Below are 23,593 nucleotides of genomic sequence, written 5' to 3'. Positions count from 1 at the left end.
TTAGAGACCAGCCTGGGTAACACAGTGAGACCCTCTCTTGACAGAAAATACAAAAAATTAGCCAGGTGTGGTGGTGTGTGCCTACGGTCCCTTTCAGCTACTCAGGAGACCGTGGTAGGAGGATTGCTTGAATCATTTTCTGTCAAATATGATTGTTAGATGATAAATAGTGTATTCACAATTTTTTTGAGATGAAGCCTCACTCTGTTGCCAGTCTGAAATGCAGTGGCATGATATTGGCTCACTGCAATGGCATGGATACTGTCAGGTGTCCCCTAGGGGATAGAACCACTGATCTAACTGAAGAACATGCACCTTGGATTCATGACAACCATGCAACACCACGCCCGGCCTCACAATTTTTTAAAAATGGTTTTTCAGACGGGTGCGGTGGCTCACACCTGTAACTCCTGCATTTTGGATCACTGAGGTCAGGAGTTTGAGACCAGCCTAACCAACATGGTGAAACCCGTCCCTACTAAAAATACAAAATTATCCAGGGGTGGTGGTTCATGCCTGTAATCCCAGCTACTTGGGAGCCTGAGGCGGGAGAATTGCTTGAACCCAGGAGGCGGAGGTTGCAGTGAGTTGAGATTGCATCATTGCACTCCAGCTTGGGCAATGAGAGCAAAACTCCATCTCAAATAAAATTAAAATTAAAAAATAAAATAGAAAATTGTTTCTCTCCCCTTTATGTGCCAGACAATGAGGAAAAAAGAGAAAGGAGACATCCCCGGAAGCCAGAGAGCTCAGAGCCACCTCGAGAATGCCAAGCTGGGGAAGTGTTTAGGGGAATGACTTCCTGCTTCCTTCCAAACAAAACAATAAAATATGAAAATCCCTGAGACAATACTGCCTTAGCCTTATGAACCCCCAAAACCTGAAACAGGTCTCAGTTAATTTAGAAAGTTTATTTTGCCAAGGTTGAGGACACACGCCCATGACACAGCAACAGGAGGTCCTGACAATGTGCCCAAGGTGGCCAGAGCACAGTTCGGTTTTATACATTCTAGGGAGACATGAGACATCAATCAACGTATGCAAGATGAACATTTGTTTGGTCTGGGAAAGGCAGGACAACTCGAAGTGGGGAGGAAGCTTCCAGGTCATAGGTAGATATTAGAAACAAGTGCCAATACTGCAAAGAAAACCAGCACATAGGCAGAAAATTCCTCAGCAAGGCAAATTCACTTCTGCTGAAGGGTGCAGCTAGCGCCAGTCATGATCTCAAGAACACACTGAGCAGGGCAGAGCAGGGGTTTTTATCCCTAATGCAGTTCCTGGCACTTCTGTGTCCTTTCCACATTGGTTGGGGTTGGACATCACCGTCTAAGCTAACTTGATTGGCTAAGGTTTAAAACTGAATAGGGTCTATTAGGTGGGAAGGAAGAGGGACTGTCCGTTACCAGGCAGGAAGGCATATCGGGACTTGTCTGGGCACAGCAAAGGCAGGAAGGTTGTTTACAGATCAGGTAGCTAGAAGGCAAGGAAGTTGGTCTTAAGAAACAAAGAACAGGGAAATAAAGCTTTTTGAACAGGAATTTACATCTCTGATAATTTACCCCTCTCGATTTTATACTTCTTCCTCTTCAAAACGCCTTAGCATATCTAGGCTCTGATGTTCTTCTTGGGTGTCAAGAAGGAAGAGTTTATCTTAATAAGGTGGGGGTGAACTAAGGGAGGTTTTGGTGAGAGCTGTTTCTATTATAAGTCTTTGCACTAAACCATGAATATAGGATTATGATACAGCATCCTAGAAGAATGAGCACACTTATAACGATTATAAGAGAGGTGAATATTGAGGTCATAATTCTTTTCCATTTTCCGAGCTATTTCTCCACGAAGTTTGTAAAGGGGTCATCTATTCCAGAATTTTAACTAACTCATTTGATAAGGAGGTAAGGCCTTGTAAGGCTTTTGTTATTGTTCCATCAGTGGTGGTGTTATTAGGAACAAAAGTACAACATTGAGCTCCAATCATGACACACACTCTGCCTTTTTCAGCTAATATCGTGTCAAGGGCTCTTCTATTTTCCCACGCCATTTGGGAAAATTTGGTAGGGCCTAATTGTTCAGCTATTTCTTTAATTGCATCTCTAGTAAAATTAGCAAAGTGTTGTTGATTATAATAGATATAATTTATCCAAGCTACATTCTTGTTTACAGTTGACTACCAGAACAATATAGACTCAAATCCTGCAGCTATTTGATTTCAGGCTTTGAATTCATCTGGTACCCCTCATGGTACTCTGATAGCATCTATATAAACATGAGGATCAAAGGGTCCATGAGGGGTATCTCTTTTTTTACGATATTCTGTCTTCAACTTTCTTGGTTGATGAAATGCCAAGGTGAAAGGGATAGTCAATTGAATTAGAGTGCAAGTGCCACTCCAGTTACTTGGCAGAGTACCCAGCAAGAGTCCCCTGCAATACCACCATACATCTGCTCAGGAATGAACAAGGGCAGACTGATTGGTAAGCCTTTACCTTGAAAAGGCTTCATTTCACTACACCCTGTTGTTAGGTCCCCAAGGAATGCTAACTTTACCCCTGCCTTGAAAGACGAAGTGAAGTTAACTTCAGGGGCTGGAGGCTGGATGGCCCTCAGGCACTGACCTGCAGGGCTTTTGACTTCAGGGAACAGCGGTGAAAGAGTCTTGTATGACTCATTACCCCAGGCTGTGGGGTTCTGGGAGAGAGCTACCATACAGCTCGTGCCTCATTGATCAGATGACCATCCGAGTGGGAAGGGGACAGTTTGGGTTTCTGGCCTACCAGTCGCACAGGTGTAACAGTTGCTTTTGTTTAGCATGCAGACAGAATATTTAATCCACTCCAACCAGGCACTTGAGTCTTGACATTGTGTTTGAAGAGCTAGAGTTTGCTTTAAATCTTTAACTTCTGCAATGGCTACTTTAGCTTTATCATTGGGGTGAAGCGAGAAAACATTTGGTTAGTGGAGGGTTTAGGGGGAAAGGGAGGAGGGGGTGAAGGAGGTGGAGGGGCAATGAGGTGCATTTTGAAATATCCTATAGGGTCTGTCCTTGAGACTTCTGCTCCTATACCATAAAAATGGATCAAGGAAGGGTAAGAACCTTGGGAAGCTGGGATAGTAGTGGAAATTTGTACAGAATTATACTGGTTATATTGGCAATTGGGAGGAATACTCCCTTTAGTGAAATAAATGTATGGTTTTAGGAATATACGACTACCCATTTGGGCAGGCCATCCTTGGTTTTTAGTGGTCCATAGAACTTTGGACCAACTGCAGCAGAGATGCTGATGCTCTGCTTTATGAGGAAAAGATTCCCAATTAGTGGATTATCCGTTAAAATCTTCCCAGGCTAATTGACCCTGGTTAACAGATTTCCAGTCTGAGGAGAGCCAGGAAGGACAAAGATACTTTTCTGAAGTAGACAGTTGGCTTTGACCTTGCAGATCTCCACGGGGTATGACAAGACAAGCATCAAAAGTGATAGTTTGAGGTGAGCTAGCCTTGATAATATTAATAATAAGATGTGGGGTAGCTGGGGGAAAGAGGAAACAAGAGAAGGAATGTTACTTTGGTGGGGGTAGGTCCTGGAACAACAGTCCATGACTTTGGGAAGGGTAACGCCTTTTTGACTCAAATATGATGGGTCCATCCTCTCTCAGCAGTCTGGACTGCTGTGTCAGTTGTGAGAGCACTAGGTAAGGTCCTTCCCAAGTGGGTTCAAGCTCTCCTTCTTTCCAACTTGTGGCAAGGAGATGATCTCCGGGCTGGTGTCGATGAACTGGGAATTCAAAGGGTGGAGTTTGTGCTAGGAGGCCTGGAGTCTTGGGGGAGGAAAGGGTAGAAGATAGACCTAATACATAGTTTCTAAGAAACTGATCTTTTGTTTCAAATGTAGGAAGATCAGAAGCAGAATGTAGATAAGGCAATCCGAAAAGCATCTCATAAGAGTATAGGCCTATGTCTTTTGAGGGAGCGTTCACACTCTCAACAGGGCAATAGGCCTTTCTACTTTCCCTAATGAGGGCATATGCTACATCGTGGTATTCCCATTTTCTTTAGGGTTTGTTTGTTGGTTTTTCTGCACACTATGCAGCTATCTGCAACTTGTCTAGCAAGGGTACAAATTCCTATGCCTCCATAAACTCTAAGGACTGCATCACACCTAGCGTGGGGAGCCCCAGTGAGTTCCTTGATGTAGCTGTGACAATATCTCTTGTATGAGGGGCTTAGACAGCATTTCTCTCTCGTCTGGTAGTACCCATTTTCCCTGGTGGCTTTCTTTGGCTCCTATTTCTTTAAACTTTTCTTGCTCTCTAGGGGAGAAGATAGAGACTGCAGCTGGAGGGGAAGACAAGGGGCTAGGTGGAAAATGGGTGCTACTTGAGAAGAGGCAGCTTTTTTGGCTACTTGGGCAGCTAGATTATTCCCTTGGCACTCGAAGGAAAGATTCTTCTAATGAGCTGGAACGTGAACAACTGCTGTCTCTTCTGGCAGCTGTAAGTTCTCTAGTACCTGGATTATCAAGTCTCTATGGACTAAGTTTTGGCCTTTACTGTTAGTGAGGCCTCGCTCTGCCCAAATCTTCCCAAAGGTGTGGACTACTCCAAAGGTATACTTGGAGTGAGTATAAATAGTTCCTTCCTGGTTGTGCAGAAATTTTAAGGCTTGATTTAGTGCAAACAACTCACATGCTTGCACAGACCAGTCATTAGGTAGGGTGTCTCCGTCTATTATAGAGTACCTGTTATGCCTTTTCCCTTTTATTACTTAAGAATAACCATCTACAAAAAGATGTCTTCTGGTTTGAGAGGGAGTTTATCTAAACATCTATGCCCAAGTTCTTCTGGGGATTTCCTGTTAAGAAGGCAGCAGGGTTAAGTGAATCATCAGTGGTTAGGGTTAAATCATCTTTTTCTTGTTAGATAATCAAGAAAATAGAAAATACGAAGCTATCTTTTAGATATAACAAGATATTTAAAATTTTTATTTTAAAATTCTTGAGTCAGTAAGCCACGTTTCTACCTTCCGACTTAGGATGGTTCAGACCTGACCTGGTGAGGTGTGCTCACAATGAGGTTTCCTCCAAAAGTTATTTTTCTGCTTTCTTCTGTTAGCAAGGCAGCTGCCACTACAGATTTAATGCATTCGGGCCATCCTCGGGTTACTGGGTCAAGAATTTTTATAGGAAGGCTATGAGTTGCCAGTGGCCTTCATGCTTTTGGGTAAGTATTCCTAAGGCTATGCCCTTGTTTACATTGACAAAAAGATGAAATGGATGCTTAAGGAGGGTAAAGCTAGGACAGGAGCAGTTACTAATAGATGTTTTAACCTTTCCATCTGTTGGATTTCTGGTAATTGCCAAATGAGGGGTTCGGGCTCGTCTTGTGTGAGCTTTTGTATAAGGGTTTTGTTTCTAGGGCATAAGAGTCTATCCATAGAAGACGGTATCCAACTAATCCTCCTTCAATCCATTCAAGCCCAACTTTCTGTTGACCTTTGCTAATTAAATGCCCTAAGTATGTTTACTTTGGGTTCTACAAATTGGAGTTTGTTTTTCAAGACTCTTAACCCTTCATCCCATAGAAAATTTAAGACATGGGGTGAGAAGACTGCTACTCCTTCTCTATTGTCTCCTGAAATTAGAAGATCATCCATGTACTGGAGGAGGCATATGCACGAGGGCAGGGAAAGTTTCTCTAGGACTTGTTCTAACATTTGACCAAATACATTTGGAGACTCCATAAATCCTTGGGATAAGACTGTTTATTGGTATTGCTGTTTTCAACCACAGTGAGGGTCTTCCCACTCAAAGGCAAATAGGTCCCAGTTGTCCTCTGCTAACAGACAAGCCCAGAAGGCATCGTTTAAATCTGGTATTGTGAACCACTGGTGGATGTATGGGATCCTACTGATAATAGTATAAGGATTGGGAATAACAGGGTGTGGAGTTTGGAGCACCTGTTTAATAGCTCTAAGGTCTTGCGCTAACCGGTATGACCCATCTGGCTTCTTTACAAACGATATTGGAGTGTTATAGGGTGACACGCAGGGTTCAAGAAGCCCATCACAAAGAAGACTTTTAATTATACGTGGTCTTAAATTTACCCTGGCTTCTAAAGGAATAGGATATTGCTTTCGCTTTACTACTTCCCCAGGGGTTTTTAATTTAACATGAATGGCAGAATCTGTAACTTTCCTCAGTTCACGTCTTTTGACCATACCTTGGGATGAATGTGTTCTTTGTCTGCAGTGGTGAGCAAGTTTAGGGAGGGGAGGAATTTTCCATGGTTGATTTGGGGACCTACGCCTAATTTTAACATTAAATCTCTTCCTAATAGATTTGTCCCTGCTTCTGGAATTAACAAATTTGATACTAGCTGATTGGTTTTTATATTTCACTTCTGTCTACTCTAAGATTTTTGCTTTAAATCCTTCTCCTTTTACCTCTAAGATAAAAAGTTCTTCTGGGGAACACGTTACACTAGATGGAAGAAAACAAACTGAGGAGCAAACTGCTCTGGAATCAATTAAAAAGGTAATAAGCTCAGGTTTAGGTCCCACTTCTAAATGTATTAAGGACTCTTTGTGGGACTCTAGATAAAAAGATAGAGCTCCTGACTGCCCTAGTCTTCTTCAAAAGCCATTCTTCCTTCTCCCACTGGGGACATTGTCTTTTAAAGTGACCTGGTTTTCCCCATTTGAAACATTTGTTCTGTAATTTCTTAGTAATGTCTGGTCAGCTATTGGTGACAAACTGGAGCTTTAACATTCCTTGTCCAAGAGGGTCTTCTGATTCCAGGCCAGCATATTTTCTCATTTGCATTTTAAGTCTTTCTAAAAATTCTATTGGTCCCTCATCTTTTCCCTGTTTTACATCAAAAACCTTGGTAAGATTTTGGGTGCAGGGCACCAATTCTCAAATTCTTTTATTACCATCTCCCTAAGGTCCTTCATATTTCCTCAATGGGCTACCTTGTTGTTATCCCATTGGGGATCCTGGGCTGGGAATTTTGTTCAGCCACTGGGATGTTCTGACCAAGAGGGTGTTCACTTTCCCAAACAGTCATAGTGGCCCTGTGTATCATGCTCCTTTCTTCTCCTGAGAATAAGATGCCTAAGACAGGCATTAACTCGGCCCAAGTATATAACTGGGATTCTAAAACTGATTAATTTAATCTGCCACTCCATAAGGGTCATCTAAGAGTGGTTTAAGCTCCTTTTTTAGGTTTCAGACTTCTAGCTGGTTAAGGGGCATTCACAAAGCCAACACCCCCCTCCTCCAAGAGGCACTTCCCTTAAGGGAAAAAGAGTTAGAGCAGACTCTTTGCAGGTACTGAGGAAATGAAAATTTTGTGTATCTTTCTTACATTATTCTATCTCACATTGAAGTCATCTTGAGGGGCGACACTCAGGATTACAGCGGGGAGGAATAACACGAGTAGGGGAAGGGTTGGGGGTGGCAGCTGCCTGGGGGCAGGAAGGTTCTTTAGTCCAAATAAAACAGCAGCATTTTATCATTTGCTGCTTTTTCTTGTGTTTGGTCTTTCCATTATCCTTCCAATATTCTACCATTAGGCCTACAGGACTATCAGAGGAGATATCATAATCATAATCTTTCCTATCTTCCTTCTTACTTACTGTATTTCCTGTCCTGGAGAAAGTGTCTTTCCCTGAGTCCGTGGGACTCAATCTCTCTTACTAGAGATTTCTTGCACCCCAATGAGTCTGTGAGGCTCAACCTCTCCCACTAGAGATTTCTTGCACCCCGGCGAGTCTGCGGGGCTCAGCCTCTCCCACTAGAGATTTCTTGCACCCCGGCGAGTCTGCGGGGCTCAGCCTCTCCCACTAGAGATTTCTTGCACCCTGGGGAGTCTGCGGGGCTCAGCCTCTCCCACTAGAGATTTCTTGCACCCCGGCGAGTCTGCGGGGCTCAGCCTCTCCTACTAGAGCTTTCTTGCACCCTAGAGGCTCAGCCCCCAACCCCTCCGCCCCCACTGGAGGTTTCTTGCACTCTTCAGCTTTTTCTTCATCCTTCTCCATCTGCTTCCCTTGTGGAAATTTTCAGGTCCCTCTTTGCAAAGGCAGGTTGGTATAAACTCAACAGTCAAGACCCTTTAAGCCATAGGAGGTGTCCGCAGAAGCAGATTCAGACTCTGCATTTGCTCTGCACTCAATTATGCATCTCACGCACTTTCAACCTCCAGGATGTCCCCACCACCAAGGAAATACTTCACCACCACTCTGGGTTTTCTTACCTTAGTCTGTGCACGGAGTTACCTGGTCACTGTGGTATCTATAGGCCTTTTCTTCCCACGTTGCTGAGAGTCCAGGTTTATTTTCACACAAGGTGGGTCTTGATCCTTTACCCCTGAGGCCACCACAATAAGGCAGCAGGACGTGTCTCGAATGGGAAGCAGATGGAGAAGGATGAAGAAAAATCTTTAGTTCCCTGTTCTTTGTTTCTTAAGACCAGCTTCCTTGTTAGAAACAAGTGCCCAGTGTTGCAAAGAAAACTAGCATATAGGCAGAAAATTCCCCAGAAAGGCAAATTTACTTCTGCAGAAGGATGCAGCTTACACCAGTCACAATCTCAAGAGCACACAAAGTGGGGTAGGGGAGGGGTTTTTATCCCTGATGCAGTTCCTAGCACTTCTATGTCTTTTCCCCATTGGCTAGGGTTGGACCTCACAATCTAAGCTAACTTGATTAGCTAAGGTCTAAAATTGAATAGGGTCTATTAGGCAGGAAGGAAGAGGGACTGTCTGTTACTAGGTGGGAAGGCATGTGTGGACTTGTCTGGGCATGGCAAAGGCGGTAAGGTTGTTCACAGAACAGGTAGCCAGGAAACAAGGAAGTACAAGGAAGCTGGTCTTAAGAAACAAAGAACAGGGAACTAAAGATTTTTCAAGAGGAATTTATCATCTCTAACAATAGATAAGAGACATGATTGCTTCTTTTGAGTTTCTGATTAGCCTCTCCAAAAGAGGCAATTGGATATGCATTTATCTTGGTGAGCAGTGGCGTGACTGAATGTAATGGGAGGTAGGTTTACCCTAAGCTGTTCCCAGGTTGACTTTTCCCTTTAATTTAGTGATTTGGGGGCCCCAAGATAGTTTCCTTTCATGGCCTCCTTTCTTCCTTCCAGTGGTGGCTGTGGACATTTCCACAGGGTTTGGACTTGATCATGGCAGAAGGTTAAGCTACAAGGTATTAGATGTGGGAATGGAGAAAAATACAGACTGGAGCTGTGGGTTTGGGGGTTGTCCTCATAGGAGGTGATGGCTAAGGGTAGGGAAGTGAGAGGATGACACCACTGAGGCTGACAGCACAGAGTGACAGGAACACAGGGCAGGACTTTGGGTCATCCAAGGAGAGAGTGATGCTATTGAAGAAGTCAGAGGTGGTGCCATCAACAATCAGAGGATTGCTCTGATTGGCAGCTCAGAGCTGGAGGACATCAAAAAATGCCTCGAGGAAGGCTGTAAAAAAGAAACCTGGAAAAGTCCTCAGAGATTGTCTACCCTACCCTACACATTCGACACATGAGAAGATGGAGGCCAAGAGATCACCGACAAAATAAATGGCAGAGCGTGGGCAAAATCAGTGCTGCCCCAAATGGTGCTTTTCCAACAGAGACATTTAAAAGTTTCCCTCCATAAGGATCAAACACCTTGAGTTTTTTATCTTAAAAAATTATATAAATTTCACCTTCTACTCAAGAACTTATCTGGCCTTGTCTTAATGTAAAAATAATTTGTTTTTGCTAAATTATTGAAAGAAAATTACACTATTAGTTTCTCAGTTTTCTTTAAACTCATCACTTTTTGATGAATATGAAAATCTAAAAACTTGGCTGAGATCAGTGGCTTACACCTGTAATCCCAGTACTTTGGAAGGCCGAGGTGGGCAGATCATCTGAGGTCAGGAGTTCAAGACCAGCCTGACCAACATGATGAAACCCCTTATCTACTAAAAATACAAAAATTAGCCAGGCGTGGTGGTGCAGTTCTATAATCCCAGCTACTTGGGAAGCTGAGGCATAAGAATTGTTTGAACCTGGAAGGGAGAGGTTGCAGTGAGCTGAGATGGTACCACTGCACTCCAGCCTGGGTGATAGAGTAAGACTCTGTCAAAAAAACCCAAAAAACAAAACAAACAAAAAATCAGCTGGACATGGTGGCTTACACCTGCAATCCCAGAACTTTAGGAGTCTGAGGTGGGCGGATCACCTGAGGTCAGGAGTTCTAAACCACCCTGGCCAACATGGTGAAAACCCATCTCTATTTTAAGAAATATGAAAAAAAGATTGGTTGGGGTGGTTCCCGCCTGTAATCCCAGCACTTTGGGAGGCTGAGGCAGATGGATCATGAGGTCAGGCATTCAAGACCAGCCTGGCCAACATAGTGAAACCCCATCTCTACTAAAAATACAAAAAAGTGACGGAGTGTGTTGGTGGGCACCTGTAATCCCAGCGACTTGGGAGGCTGAGGCAGGAATATTGCTTGAACCTGGGAGGCACAGGTTGCAGTGAGCTGAGATTGCACCACTGCACTCCAGCCTGGGCAACAGTGCAAGACTCCATCTCAAAAAAGAAAAAAAAATAGCCGGATGTGGTGACACACTCCTGTAATCCCAGCTACTTGGAAGGCTGAGGCAGGAGAATCACTTGAACCTGGAAGCTGGAGGTTGCAATGAGCTGAGATGGTGCCACTGCACTCCAGCCTGGGTGACAGAGTGAGACTCCATCTCAAAAAAAAAAAGAAAAAAAATCTAAAAACTCCGTCCAGAAGATTTAATACTTGCTTTCACCCAACCACACCACTTGAGGATCACCAATAACAGAGGATATAGTCTGTTTTCAGTAGAGCCTTACTAGCAAAGGGTTTTTGTTTTTGTTTCTCAGATACAAGATCTTGCTCTGTCCCTTAAGCTGGTCTGCAGTGATGTGATCAGAGTTCACCGCAGCCTCCCAAGTAGCTAGGACTATAAGTGTGCACTATCACACTGGGGTATTTTTTTTTTAATTTCTTTTTTTTTTTTTTTTTTTAATTAAGAGACAGGGTTCCACTATGTTACCCAGGCTGCAACTCCTGGCCTCAAGTGATCATTCTACCTTTAACTCTGGCCTCAATCAATCCTCCCACCTCAGACTCCCAAAATGCTGGGATTACAGGTGTGAGCTGTAATCCCATTTCCAGCCTACCAGCTTGTTTCCTATTACTTGGTATGATATATAGAATTTAAACAATTGTTTGTTTTTCAATAGAACATAGAAAAGTAAAATAACAAATATGCTTTTCCAAATAACATAATCCCCTTCCCACTTGGGAATTTTCCTCTAAGAAGTTATGCTAGATTTATTTCATGTTTTATGTGCCTCTGCTATGTCCCCATATAACCTCCTGCATATCAATTAGAGATGCTTTTAGCTGAAAGTAAGAACTCCCACAACAGTGATGTAAGAAAAAAAAAAAGCAAAGCAAAACAAAATCCAGTTATTTCCTATAATAACAAGTCTGGGAGAAGAAGATTCCAGAGTTGGCTCAGCAGCTTAGTGATAGCAGGGCCCTAGGTTGGCATTTTCTTGGCATTCTTGGATGGTCCCAAGATGACTGTCATGGCCTCAAACATCACTTCCTTACATCTTGTCAGGAAGGAGAAGGCAAGTGAGCAACAACAATTTTTCTTGTTTTGCTCATTTGTCAGAGAGGAAGAACTTTTCTAAAAATTCCACCTCTGCCATTTGACGTCCTCATCTGATTCCTTGGACATGATGGTATCTCATGGTCACTCCTCTATCCACCACCGTAAAGAGGAACTAGATTGTCATATTCTGCTTAGACATATGAGGATGCAGCCCACCTTCCCATAACATGTGCAGAATTAGATTTCTGCAAACTCTTTATTTACCTTGCTTCTGCCCAACTCTTTCACTAGAATGCATGTTCCGTAAGGGTAAACATTTTTGTTGGTTTTGTTCACAGCTATATCCCCAACACCTAGAAGAGTGCCAGGAATTCAATAAATAGTTGTTGAATGAGCAAAGGAATGCATGAATAAGGAAAAAGGGGACATGGCTATTGAGTAGGTAACCAGCAGTGTCTATCACTCCCAAAAGTATACTACTCCAGTCTGATGAACATCATGCTACTAAGTGGCCACTGATCACCAAGTCTCTGACCTTACTTCTTCTGTCTTTTCTCCCAGGGAGTGAGTCATAACTGGCAGCTGCTCTGGCACCAATGACCTTCCCCAATTCCTCCTGCCTCTTAGAAGACAAGATGTGTCAGGGAAACAAGACCACCATGGCCAGCCCCCAGCTGATGCCCCTGGTGGTGGTTCTGAGCACCATCTCCTTGGTCACAGTGGGGCTCAACCTGCTGGTGCTGTATGCTGTACGGAGTGAGCGGAAGCTACACACTGTGGGGAACCTGTACATCGTCAGCCTCTCGGTGGCAGACCTGATCGTGGGTGCTGTCGTCATGCCTATGAACATCCTCTACCTGCTCATGTCCAGATGGTCGCTGGGCCGTCCTCTCTGCCTCTTTTGGCTTTCCATGGACTATGTGGCCAGCACAGCATCCATTTTCAGTGTCTTCATCCTGTGCATTGATCGCTACCGCTCTGTCCAGCAGCCCCTCAGGTACCTGAAGTATCGCACCAAGACCCGAGCCTCAGCCACCATTCTGGGGGCCTGGTTTCTCTCCTTTCTGTGGGTTATTCCCATTCTAGGCTGGAATCACTTCATGCGGCAGACCTCGGTGCGCCGAGAGGATAAGTGTGAGACAGACTTCTATGATGTCACCTGGTTCAAGGTCATGACTGCCATCATCAACTTCTACCTGCCTACCTTGCTCATGCTCTGGTTCTATGCCAAGATCTACAAGGCTGTCCGGCAACACTGCCAGCACCGGGAGCTCATCAATGGATCCCTCCCTTCCTTCTCAGAAATTAAGCTGAGGCCAGAGAACCCCAAGGAGGGTGTCAAGAAACCAGGGAAGGAGTCTCCCTGGGAAGTTCTGAAAAGGAAGCCAAAAGATGCTGGTGGTGGATGTATCTTGAAGTCACCATCCCAAACCCCCGAGGAGATGAAATCCCCAGTTGTCTTCAGTCAAGAGGATGATGGTGAGGTGGACAAACTCCACTGCCTCCCACTTGATATTGTGCAGATGCAGACTGTGGCAGAGGGGAGTAGCAGGGACTATGCAGCCAGCAACCAAAGCCATGGCCAGCTCAACATGGAAGAGCAGGGCCTGAACACGCATGGGGCCAGTGAGATGTCAGAGGATCAGATGTTAGGTGATAGCCAATCCTTCTCTCGAACAGACTCAGACACCACCACAGAGACAGCACCAGGCAAAGGCAAATTGAGGAGTGGGTCTAACACAGGCCTGGATTACATCAAGTTTACTTGGAAGAGGCTCCGCTCACATTCGAGACAGTATGTGTCTGGGTTGCACATGAACCGTGAAAGGAAGGCCGCCAAACAGTTGGGTTTTATCATGGCAGCCTTCATCCTTTGCTGGATCCCTTACTTCATCTTCTTCATGGTCATCGCCTTCTGCAAGAACTGTTGCAATGAACATTTGCACATGTTCACCATCTGGCTGGGCTATATCAACTCCACACTGAACCCCCTCATCTACCCCTTGTGCAATGAGAACTTCAAGAAGACTTTCAAGAGAATTCTGCACATTCGCTCCTAAGGGAGACTCCAAGGGGATGCAACAAAGTGATCCTTATGATGTCCAACAAGGAAATAAGGACAAAGGCCTGTGTGTTGCCAGGCAGGCACCTGGGCTTCTTGGAATCCAAACCACAGTCTTGGGGGCTGGGTAGTTTGGAAAGATCTTAGGCACCATGGAAGAACAGCAGATGGCTGTGATCAGCAGAGAGCTTGAACTTTGAGGAGGAAGCAGAATCTTTGCAAGAGAATTAGACCTGTTTCTTATAACTGGGTTCAAAACAAGACAAAACAAAAACCATAAAAATAAAAGAGAGAGAGAATTAGACCTGGATGGAGCTCTCCCGCTTCTCAGGAACTGTGGGAGCCTCAGACTCCCATTGTAATTCAAGCTTTCCGAGTCAAATGATTGAAAACTGAAGGAACACATGGCTAGGGTTCCATCAGAGAATTGAAAAGAACTCTTGAGCCTTCCTAGAATGGAGCTGTGTGACTGTATAGAGACCTTATCCATGTGAATAGTTGCTGTCCCCTTCCAGGGGTCACTTTGAGAGGCATGACAGCTGTTCCACAGGGGCTGCCCCTTCTCAGAAAACTTCTGTTCTGAGCCTCTTTTACAGCTTTCTCCAGAACCAGTGTCTGAACCACCCGGGTTATTCTGCCTTATTATTTTTTAATCACACATGTTTAGAGTGGATAGAAAATTATGCAGCTTGCACACCCATCATTTTTAACTCCAGATTTCCTTTGGCTATTAAAAAAGTGGTGGCAAAAGACATCCTCAAAAGAAAGAGAAATGAAATATTTGTGAATGGTTGCACATTAAAAATTAAAAGAAGGAATGGGGGAGAATGCGATATTTTTTGAGGGCTGTACTAGTTTTATCTTATTTAAGCCCTACAACACCCTACAGGAGGGTAGTTTTCTAACTCTAGTTTGCAGAGGAGCAAATTGAGGTGCAGCAAGGTGAGAGAGGTACCCAAGGTCACATAGCTAGTTATGTGAGAAAGTTAGAATAAAAATCCTCTGGGGTTCCAGCTTATTGTAGCCTATTTTCTCCAAAATGTCGGGTTGTGGTGGCTCAAGCCTGTAATCCCAGCACTTTGGGAGGCCGAGCGGACAGATCATTTGACGCTAGGAGCTCAAGACCAGTCTGACCAACAGACTAGGCAAAACCTTGTCTCTACTAAAAATATAAAAACTAGCTGGGCATGATGAGGCATGCCCATCATGTCCCATTGGGAATCTGACACACGAGAATTGCTTGAACCTGGGAGGTGGAGGTTGCAGTGAGCTGAGATCACGTCACTGTACTCCAGCCTGGGCACCAGAGTGAGACTCTGTCTCAATAAACTAAAATATTTTAACAATGTGCCCTCTTGAGTGTGCATACATATATACACACACTATTCCCAAGAGTGGTGGCAGCTCAAAACAATATGTTGAACAGAAGAACAGCTGACATAGAGTTCCTGTGCACCTACAGAAGGTGAGGCTTTGAAGGAACCAGGTACATTTTTATCTGTGAGTTCTGTTGTCAAAAAGTCATTGTAATTTTTTATAGCCATACCTGTTAAACAAAAACTAGCAAAGACATAGGAACATATAGTTTTACTTGGTGTTTATGTTGCGATCTGGTTGTGATTTACATTTTAAAACTTGATGCTAAACCATAACATGCATAGCAAACGGAGTGCCTGTACAAGCTGGTACTTTGTATTTTGTGTTCCCCTTTGCATGATCTGTTAAAATGAGATATTTTTACCTACCTAAAATATGATGCTTAAAACTAGGCTGTATGTGATTTATTTATTTCTACCTTTCTGAGTGTCTTGGACTAAGATGTATTGAAATGTACTATCAAATGTTAACAAAGTTTGATGTGGGGTTTCTCTTCAGTTTCTGATCACATTTATAAATGTCTTTTCAAAAGGATTTACTTTTTATAAAAAGCTTCATTCTCACTCTGCTTTGCATCCCCAAAACTTCTTCTTGTTCAAAACTGGGGGACTTTAGGAGACTTTAATCCCGGTTTCAGAAGCTGCAGCTGTTCTGTTTCCAGGTCAGAAACCATTGTTCAGAAGATCTCCCTGTGAGAGAGTCACTCCTCAGGGTCCTTCAGGACCAAAGAATACTCACAAAGAGCTCTCCACACAGACAAGTAGCTAAGTGTCCATTATTTATCTTGAACATTCGAGGCAACTAGTGGAGAGAACTGATTGTGAGTTCTGCCTGTGGGTCAAAGAAACCTGGATTTGAGTCTGACAAGAACAAGAAATGGTCAATAAATATAAATTCTCATAGTCTAAGGAACAAGATCTATGCATTATTGTATACCGTGTCTATAGTGCTTGCATAGTGTCTGGTATACAGAGGGCACTCCTATGCATTTTTAAAACATGCTGAGCACATACCATGTGCCAGGCTTTGTGTTTTATCTAATGTTATGTAGTGTTATTGCTGCCATTTTTGAATGTTACCTTTACAACAACCTCATGAGGGAGATTTCCCTTTTTACAAATAGGCAAACTGAGGCACAGAGAGGTTGAGGAACTGCTCAAAGGTCTGATTCTGGAATGTGCTTCCTTTCCACTGTCTCAATCTGCTCTTCCTACTCCTGTCTGAACAACAGAAATTAATTTTTGAATGTATAAAAGACAAGAGACTGTAATACAGAAACGTCATCCCCAGCCCACTAAGAAAGCCCCAGCCCATCAGTGGCTGATGGCTTGCAAAAAATCCAGATGAAGCCAGGCCTTCTGCCCTAAATACTAAAATAAGGCCTCCTAAGAGAAGGCTGTCATAGGGACCTTGATCGTTAAGTAAGAACCTCGCCGACCTAGAAACTCCTTCAGGATTCTTTTCATGGGCTTAAGGCTGATTAACTTCAAGCCAGTTCTTCAATTGACCAATTGCCCAATTTACCAAACATTGGCTTCTTTGTAACTATTCACAAAGTTTACTGAAATTCATATCGGATAAGGTTTCTAATCACGTTTTCCTACAGTGGTTGTGAAGCTGCAGTACATGATTTTGTATTTTTTCATGGCAGCACATTGAAGAATGTTCAATTTATCTTTGCCTCCAGCTTGCTGCTACTGCAGGGAGAGACAGGAAAGGAGAAATAGAGGTAAACAGACTGCGGGTGACAGAGGGGAAAAATAGGAGGAAATGGGGGTGGGGAGACAGGCATCAAAGAGGAGGGGCTAAGGAGAAAAGGTGGGGGACAGTGAATGGGAGAGAGAGGACAAGGGATGTGCAGGAGGCGAGGATACTGACAGGCAGAGATGGGGAGTGATTGTAAGAGGAGTGACTGTCCTTAGTAGAGAGGAGCTGGGCAGAGTGGCTTATACTGGTAATCTCAACTCTTTGGGAGGCTGAGGCGGGAGGATCACTTGAGCCCAGGAGTTGGAGGCTGCAGTGAGCTATGATCATACCACTGCACTCCAGCCTGGGCAACAGAGCAAGACCCAGTTTCTAAGAAAAAAAAAAAAAAAGAGGCAGAGATATGAGGAGGAGGCAAAGGGAGAAACTGAGACATGGGGAGACAGAAGAGAAGCAGAGTAAGGGAGTGAAAAGAAAGTAAATCGAATAGCATAATATTAATACACTCTAGAAAAATCCACATTCAGGAACATATTCTTCCTGAATATGTCAAATATTCATAAGTTAAATATATTCAAAGGCAGAATAAACCACCCTTATATTTTGATAAATAGAAAATTCCTTAAAATGCGCCTCTGAAAACAAAATAAAAACCAATGAGAGCAAAAGAGAGTATCACATCAATCTTTAAAAGCTTGTGAAGCCCCTCCATTCAATAGAAATTGCTATAAACCTTATACATGGGTAATGTTAGCAAAGTGTTAGTGTCTTTGAGCTTGCAAATGGTCCGTTTAATAAATTGGTCATTTGGCTACTTGGCTTGTGGACAAACTCTGACCTCTTTTGAAGATGGGCACTGCATGGACTTCCAGGAGTTGGATTTAATAGTCTTAACTCAGGATGAAAACGATGCTGGGACACCCCTGGCTCTTTATGCACCCTAAGTGCTATAGAGAAACATGCTGTTCACCAGGCTTGGTGGCTCATGCCTGTAATCCCAACACTTCAGGAGGCTGACATGGGCAGATGGCTGGAGTCCAGGAGTTCGAGCCAAGCCTGGGCACCATGGTAAAACTCTCTCTCTACTAAAAATACAAAAATTAGCCAGGTGTGGTGGCACACATCTGCAGTCCCAGCTACTTGGGGGGCTGAGGCAGGAGGATCACTGGAGCCCAGAAAGTTGAGGCTGCAGTGAGCTGAGACTGGGCCACTGCACTCCAGCCTGGGTGATAAAGGGAGACTCTCAAAATAAAATAAAAATGGAAACATGCTGTTAAAGATCTTATTTGCCAATATCTATCATTCTACAGTTTGTCGGGCTTTCAAAGCCTAGCTTGACTTGACATACCGTGCTTATTGTGGAGAGCATGTACTCTCCTCAACTGAGATGCAAGACAAATGATGAGGATGGATTGACCTGAATCACTGTACCCTTGAGTAAGTGTCACAGAGCCTCGTGACCCTGCTGTGTCTGAAAACATTCTTTGCCTTTTTAAGGCTCCTGGCTATGCATCTTTCTTAATGCTCCATGTTCTTGGAGCTCCAATGGTCTGCCTACCCCATTCCAGGCAGCAGAGGCAGGTCTTCTTCTCTGAGCCTCATCCCGCCTCCCTGCTAACAAGGAAGCTTCATTTGTGGCCTGAGCAATCACTAGCTCTGGTCCCCACATCTATGTTGGATTCCCAGACCTTATCTGTTAATTAACAAATATTTTTCCAGCACTCCTTAGGCCTTTAGGAGACAATGCCTGGCCCGAGACAGAAAGACATGATTTCAACCGTGTGAAGCTACTGCAGGTTTGCAAGTGACAGAAATCAACTTTTTTGAATGGCTACTAGAGTATCTTAGTCTGTTTTGTGCTTCTATAACAGAATACCACAGAATGGGTAATTTATAAAGAACAGAAATTTATTGGCTCACAGTTCTGGAGACTAGAAAGTCTAATATCAAGGCACTGGCCTCTAGTGAGGACCTTCCTGATGCTTCATGACATGGTGGAAGAGCAGAGAGGGCAAGAGAGAGCAAAAGGGAGCAATCCCACTCCTGTAATAATCACTCCATGATAACAGCATGAGTGCATGCATGAGGGTGGAGGCCCAAGACTTAAACACCTCTTAGAGATCCCACCTCCCAACACAATCACAATGGCAATTAAATTTTAACATGAGTTTTGAAGGGGACAATCGTTCAAGTCACATGGCATGGCATACTTTGTGGAATCTAGTGATGTTTTGGATGACTTTGTCTTGAGGAGGGCTTCAGCCAAGTCAGCCATAGGAATCTCAAGCTAAGAATTCAAGGCAATTCCTTCTCCAGAATATTGCCAATGACCTACATAAACTAATCCTATTCCCACTCTATGAACATCAGTTCAAAACCCCCAAACTCAGGGTGAAGAATTATCCTGTGTCCACTTCACTCTAGTCAACTCCGGAGAAGGTGGAGGCTGGGGTGGCACAGGTGGTACAAACATAGCTGGAGAATCAGCAGGTCCCAGAGAAGCAAGGACTACTGTGACAGAGGCTCTAAAAGGCATTTATTATAAAATCACAAAACCCAGCAGTGGAGTCAAACTTATAAAGAACTAACTTTAACTTAGGCTCAAATGTGCTCAATAGAGTAAACCTGGAGGTGGTGGGTATGAGGCACACCCCTTGCCTAGCATATAATCAAGAAATAACTGACCATGCACGGTGGCCCATGCCTGTAACCCCAGCATGCTGGGAGGTGGAGGGAGGCAAATCACTTGAGGCCAGGAGTTCAAGACCAGCCTGGGCAACATGGAGAAACCCACATCTGTACTAAAAATACAAACATTAGCCAGGTGTGGTGGTGGGCTCCTGTAATCTCAGGTACTCGGATGGCTGTGGTAGGCTCCTGTAATCTCAGGTATTCGGATGGTTGAGGCATGAGAATCACTTGAACTCAGGAGGCAGAGGTTGCAGTGAGCCAATATTGCACCACTGCACTCCAAAGCCTGGGTGACAGAGTGAGACTGTCAAAAGAGTGAGAGAGAGGAAGGAAGGAAGGGAGGGAGGGAGGGAGAGAGGGAGGGAGGGAGTATAGATATACTCAGTCAAACAATCCATAACATTGCTCTGCCTATGGACTAGCTATTCTTTTTTATTCCTTTTCTTTCTTAATAAACTTGCTTTCATTTTACTCTATGGACTTGCCTGGAATTCATTCTTGGGAGAGATCCAAGGACCTTCTTTTGGGGTCTGGATCGGGACGCCTTTCTGGTAACAACTTAAGAGATTTGTTTTGCTGATTTTAGAACTTTCTATCAGTAGAATTATTTAATATATACTCCTTTTTTCCATCAACATTTTGTCTAAGTTTCACCCACACTTTAAATGGGTTGTGACGACTGACAAAGGCTTACACAAGCACAGCAAGGGTCAGAGCATTGCAGGGGTGGAGACATAAAAGAGCAGAGTGTGCTTGACTAGAAGTAGTTTAGTGTGACTTCAGCGTGCAGTTTCAGAGGGCAGCAGCAGGAGAGGAAACTGATACAGTCAAAAGAGTTGGCAGTGTTGAATTTTACTTGAGCCTTTGCTCTTGGAAAACAGTAATGTTACTGGAAAGGGGTACTGGCTGGGCACAGTGGTTCATGCCTGTAATCTCAGCAGTTTGGGAGGCCAAGAGAGGCAGATTACTTGAGGTCAGGAGTTTGAGACCAACCTGGCCAACACAGTGAAAACCCATCTCTACTAAAAATACAGAAATTAGCTGGGCGTAGTGGCACACACCTGTAATCCCAGCTACTCGGGAGGCTGAGGCATGAGAATCACTTGAGATGGAGGTTGCAGTGAGCTGAGATTGTGCTACTGCACTCCAGCCTGGGCAATGACAGAGTGAGATTCTGCCTAAAAAAATAATAACAATAATAATAAATAAAAAGAAAAAAAGAGAAAAGAAAAGAAAGGAGTCCTGATCCAGACCCCAAGAGAGAGTTCTTGGACCTCAGGCAAGAAAGAATTCTGGGAGAGTCCGTAAAGAGAAAGAAAGTTTATTAAGAAAGCAAAGGAGGCCCAGTGCCATGGCTCACACCTGTAACCCAGCACTTTGGGAGGCTGAGGCGAGAGGATCATGAGGGCAGGAGTTCGAGACCAGCCTGACCAACATGGTGAAACCCCGTCTCTATTAAAAATATAAAAATTAGCCAGGTGTAGTGGCACATGCCTGTAATCCCAGCTACTCAGGAGGCTGAGGCAAGAGAATCACTTGAACCCGGAAGGCGGAGGTGGCAGTGAGATGAGATCATGCCACTGTCCAGCCTGGGCAACAGAGTGAGACTCCATCTCGGAAAAAAAGAAAGAAAGCAAAAGAGGCTGGGAACAGTGGCTCATGCCTATAATCTCAGCACTCTGGGAGGCTGAGGTGGGCTGACCACCCAAGGTCAGGAGTTCAAGACCAACCTGGCCAACATGGTGAAACCCCGTCTGTACTAAAAAATACAAAAATTAGCCAGGTGTGGTGGTGCATGCCTGTAATCCCAGCTTCTAGGGAGGCTGAGGCAGGAGAAATGCTTGAACCAGGAGGCTTATTTTTCTTTGCTGCACCAAGATCTATTTCCAACAGAAGGTTGCAGTGAGCCAAGATAGCGCCACTGCACTCCAGCCTGGGGAACAATGAGACTCCATCTCAAAAACAAAAAAAAGAAAGAAAAGAATTGCTACTCCATAGGCAGAGGGGTGGCATGGGCTGGTCAATTGATTATGCTAATAGTTACTTCTTGATTATATGCTGAACAAGGGGTGGATTATTCATGAGCTTCCAGGAAAAGGGTGGGCAATTCCTGGGACTGAGGGTTCCTCCCCTTTTCAGACCATATAAAGCAACTTCCTGACATTGCCCTGGCATCTGTAAACCGTTATTACAATGGTGGGAGTGTCCTTTAGCATGCTAATGCATTATAATTAGCATATAATGAGCAGCGAGGATCACCAGAGGTCACTCTCATTGCCATCTTGGTTTTGGTGGGTTTTGCCTAGCTTCTTCAGCACAACTTGTTTTATCAGCAAGGTCCTTGTGACCTGTGTCATGTCCTGACCTACAGCTTTATCGTGTGACTAAGAATGCCCAACCTCAGCTGGGCACGGTGGCTCTCGCCTGTAATCCCAGCACTTTAGGAGGCTGAGGCAGGCAGATCACGAGGTCAGGAGTTTGAGATCAGCCTGATCAACATGGTAAAAGCCCGTCTCTACTAAAAATGCAAAACATTAGCCGGGCTTGGTGGTACATGCCTGTAATCCCAGCTACTCAGGAGGCTGAGGCAGGAGAATCGCTTGAACCCAGAAGGCAGGGGTTGCTGTGATTGTGCTGAGATTGTGCCACTGAACTCCAGCCTGGGAATGCAGCCCAATAGGTCTCAGCCTTACTTTACCCAGCCTCTATTCAAGATGGAGTCGCTCTGGTTTGAATGCCTCTTATAGTAATGGTTAAGAAATCCTTTTTGCCTGGGCATGGTGGCTCACGCCTGTAATCCTAGCGCTTTGGGATGCCGAGGCAGGTGAACCACCTGAGGTCAGGAGTTTGAGACCAGCCTGGCTAACATGGTGAAAACCCATTTCTACTAAAAATACAAAATATTAGCTGGCGTGGTGGTGCATTCCTGTAGTCCCAGCTACTCAGGAGGCTGAGGTAGGAGAATCCTTGAACCCGGGAGGCAGAGGTTGCAGTGAGCTGAGATCGCACCATTGCACGCCAGCCTGGGCAATAAAAGCGAAACTCCGTCTCAAAAAAGAAAAAAGGAAAAAGAAAAAAAAGATGGGTAAGGTGGCTCAAACTTGTAATCCCAGCACTTTGGGAGGTGGAAGTGGGAGGATCACTTGAGTCCAGGAGTTCAAGATAAGCCCTGGCAACACAGCAAGACCCAGTCTCTACAAAAAATGAAAAAAATAGCCTGCTATGGTGGCATGCACCTGTAGTCTCAGCTACTTAGGAGGCTGAGATGGGAGGATCCCTTGAACTCAGGAGGTGCAGTGAGCTATGATCACTCCAGTGTATTCCAGCCTTGGTGACAGAGGGAGATCCTGTCTCAAAAAAGAAAAACATAAGAGAGAGAGAGAAAACAAAGAGAAATCTTTCTTAACCTTTTTGTGCTTCAGAAACTGTTCACTCCAAAGAAACACCCATTCTCATGTCACTTAAATGACTCATGGTTGCCTCCCTTGTTTACTGTGGCAAGGTCAGACACAGTCCTTCTGAATTCCCCTTCTTGGCTTCATAAATGATTACAGAGCTGCTTGTCTCCACTGACCAGTTGGAAAAGATGCTTGTTAATCAAACTTGGGTTAAGTTTCTTTCCTTTCCCCAGGTTCCTCACTTTAACCCACTCTCAGCTTGAGCTAGCATCAACTCCTCCTGAGAATAGGTTGGCCTCAAGATAAAACATTCTCTAATCTGCTATCTAATCAAGCCACCCTTTCATCCCACTTCCCCCGTTTGGTTGTTTCTAGCTTTGTTTATCTACCTTCCTTTGGAGAGGGTGAAGGGTGGGGAAACCCTCTTTTTCCCTAACCCTTGACACATCTGTGGATTTTTTGGTCAGAGTGATCGCCCTATTGCAATAATCTCCCTTTGCTATTGCATAGTGCCTTCTCTGCTACCTCTCTCACTTCTTGCAGTAATCGTTTCTAATAAGCATCCTTATTAAGTCTGGATTTGTTTTCTTATTTGCCAGAACCAAACAGACTTCTGATTACATTCCTGGCCCAAAAGCCCTTTGAAATTTCAGCAAGCCGCCTACCTTTTCTTAGGTTCTGTTCTGTTCTTTTTTTTTTTTTTTTTTTTTTGAGACAG

General features: G+C 44.2%; 1 protein-coding gene across 2 annotated transcripts in view; it reads left to right on the top strand.

The window, feature by feature from the left end:
• The window catches only part of HRH1 (histamine receptor H1), a 96,328-nt gene extending 82,365 nt beyond the window's left edge, over positions 1-13,963 (top strand). For both annotated transcript variants that reach the window (XM_037728842.1, XM_037728843.1), the window contains exon 2: positions 12,205-13,963. In XM_037728842.1, coding sequence (XP_037584770.1) covers positions 12,240-13,703 — 1,464 coding nt within the window. In that variant the 5' untranslated portion in view covers positions 12,205-12,239 and the 3' untranslated portion in view covers positions 13,704-13,963. The remainder of the gene's footprint in view (positions 1-12,204) is intronic.
• The last annotated feature ends 9,630 nt before the right edge of the window (positions 13,964-23,593 follow it).

Source organism: Cebus imitator, unplaced genomic scaffold (genome assembly GCF_001604975.1).
Source record: "Cebus imitator isolate Cc_AM_T3 unplaced genomic scaffold, Cebus_imitator-1.0 Scaffold281, whole genome shotgun sequence".
Taxonomy (NCBI): domain Eukaryota; kingdom Metazoa; phylum Chordata; class Mammalia; order Primates; family Cebidae; genus Cebus; species Cebus imitator.
This window is presented reverse-complemented; position numbering and strand designations above follow the sequence as displayed.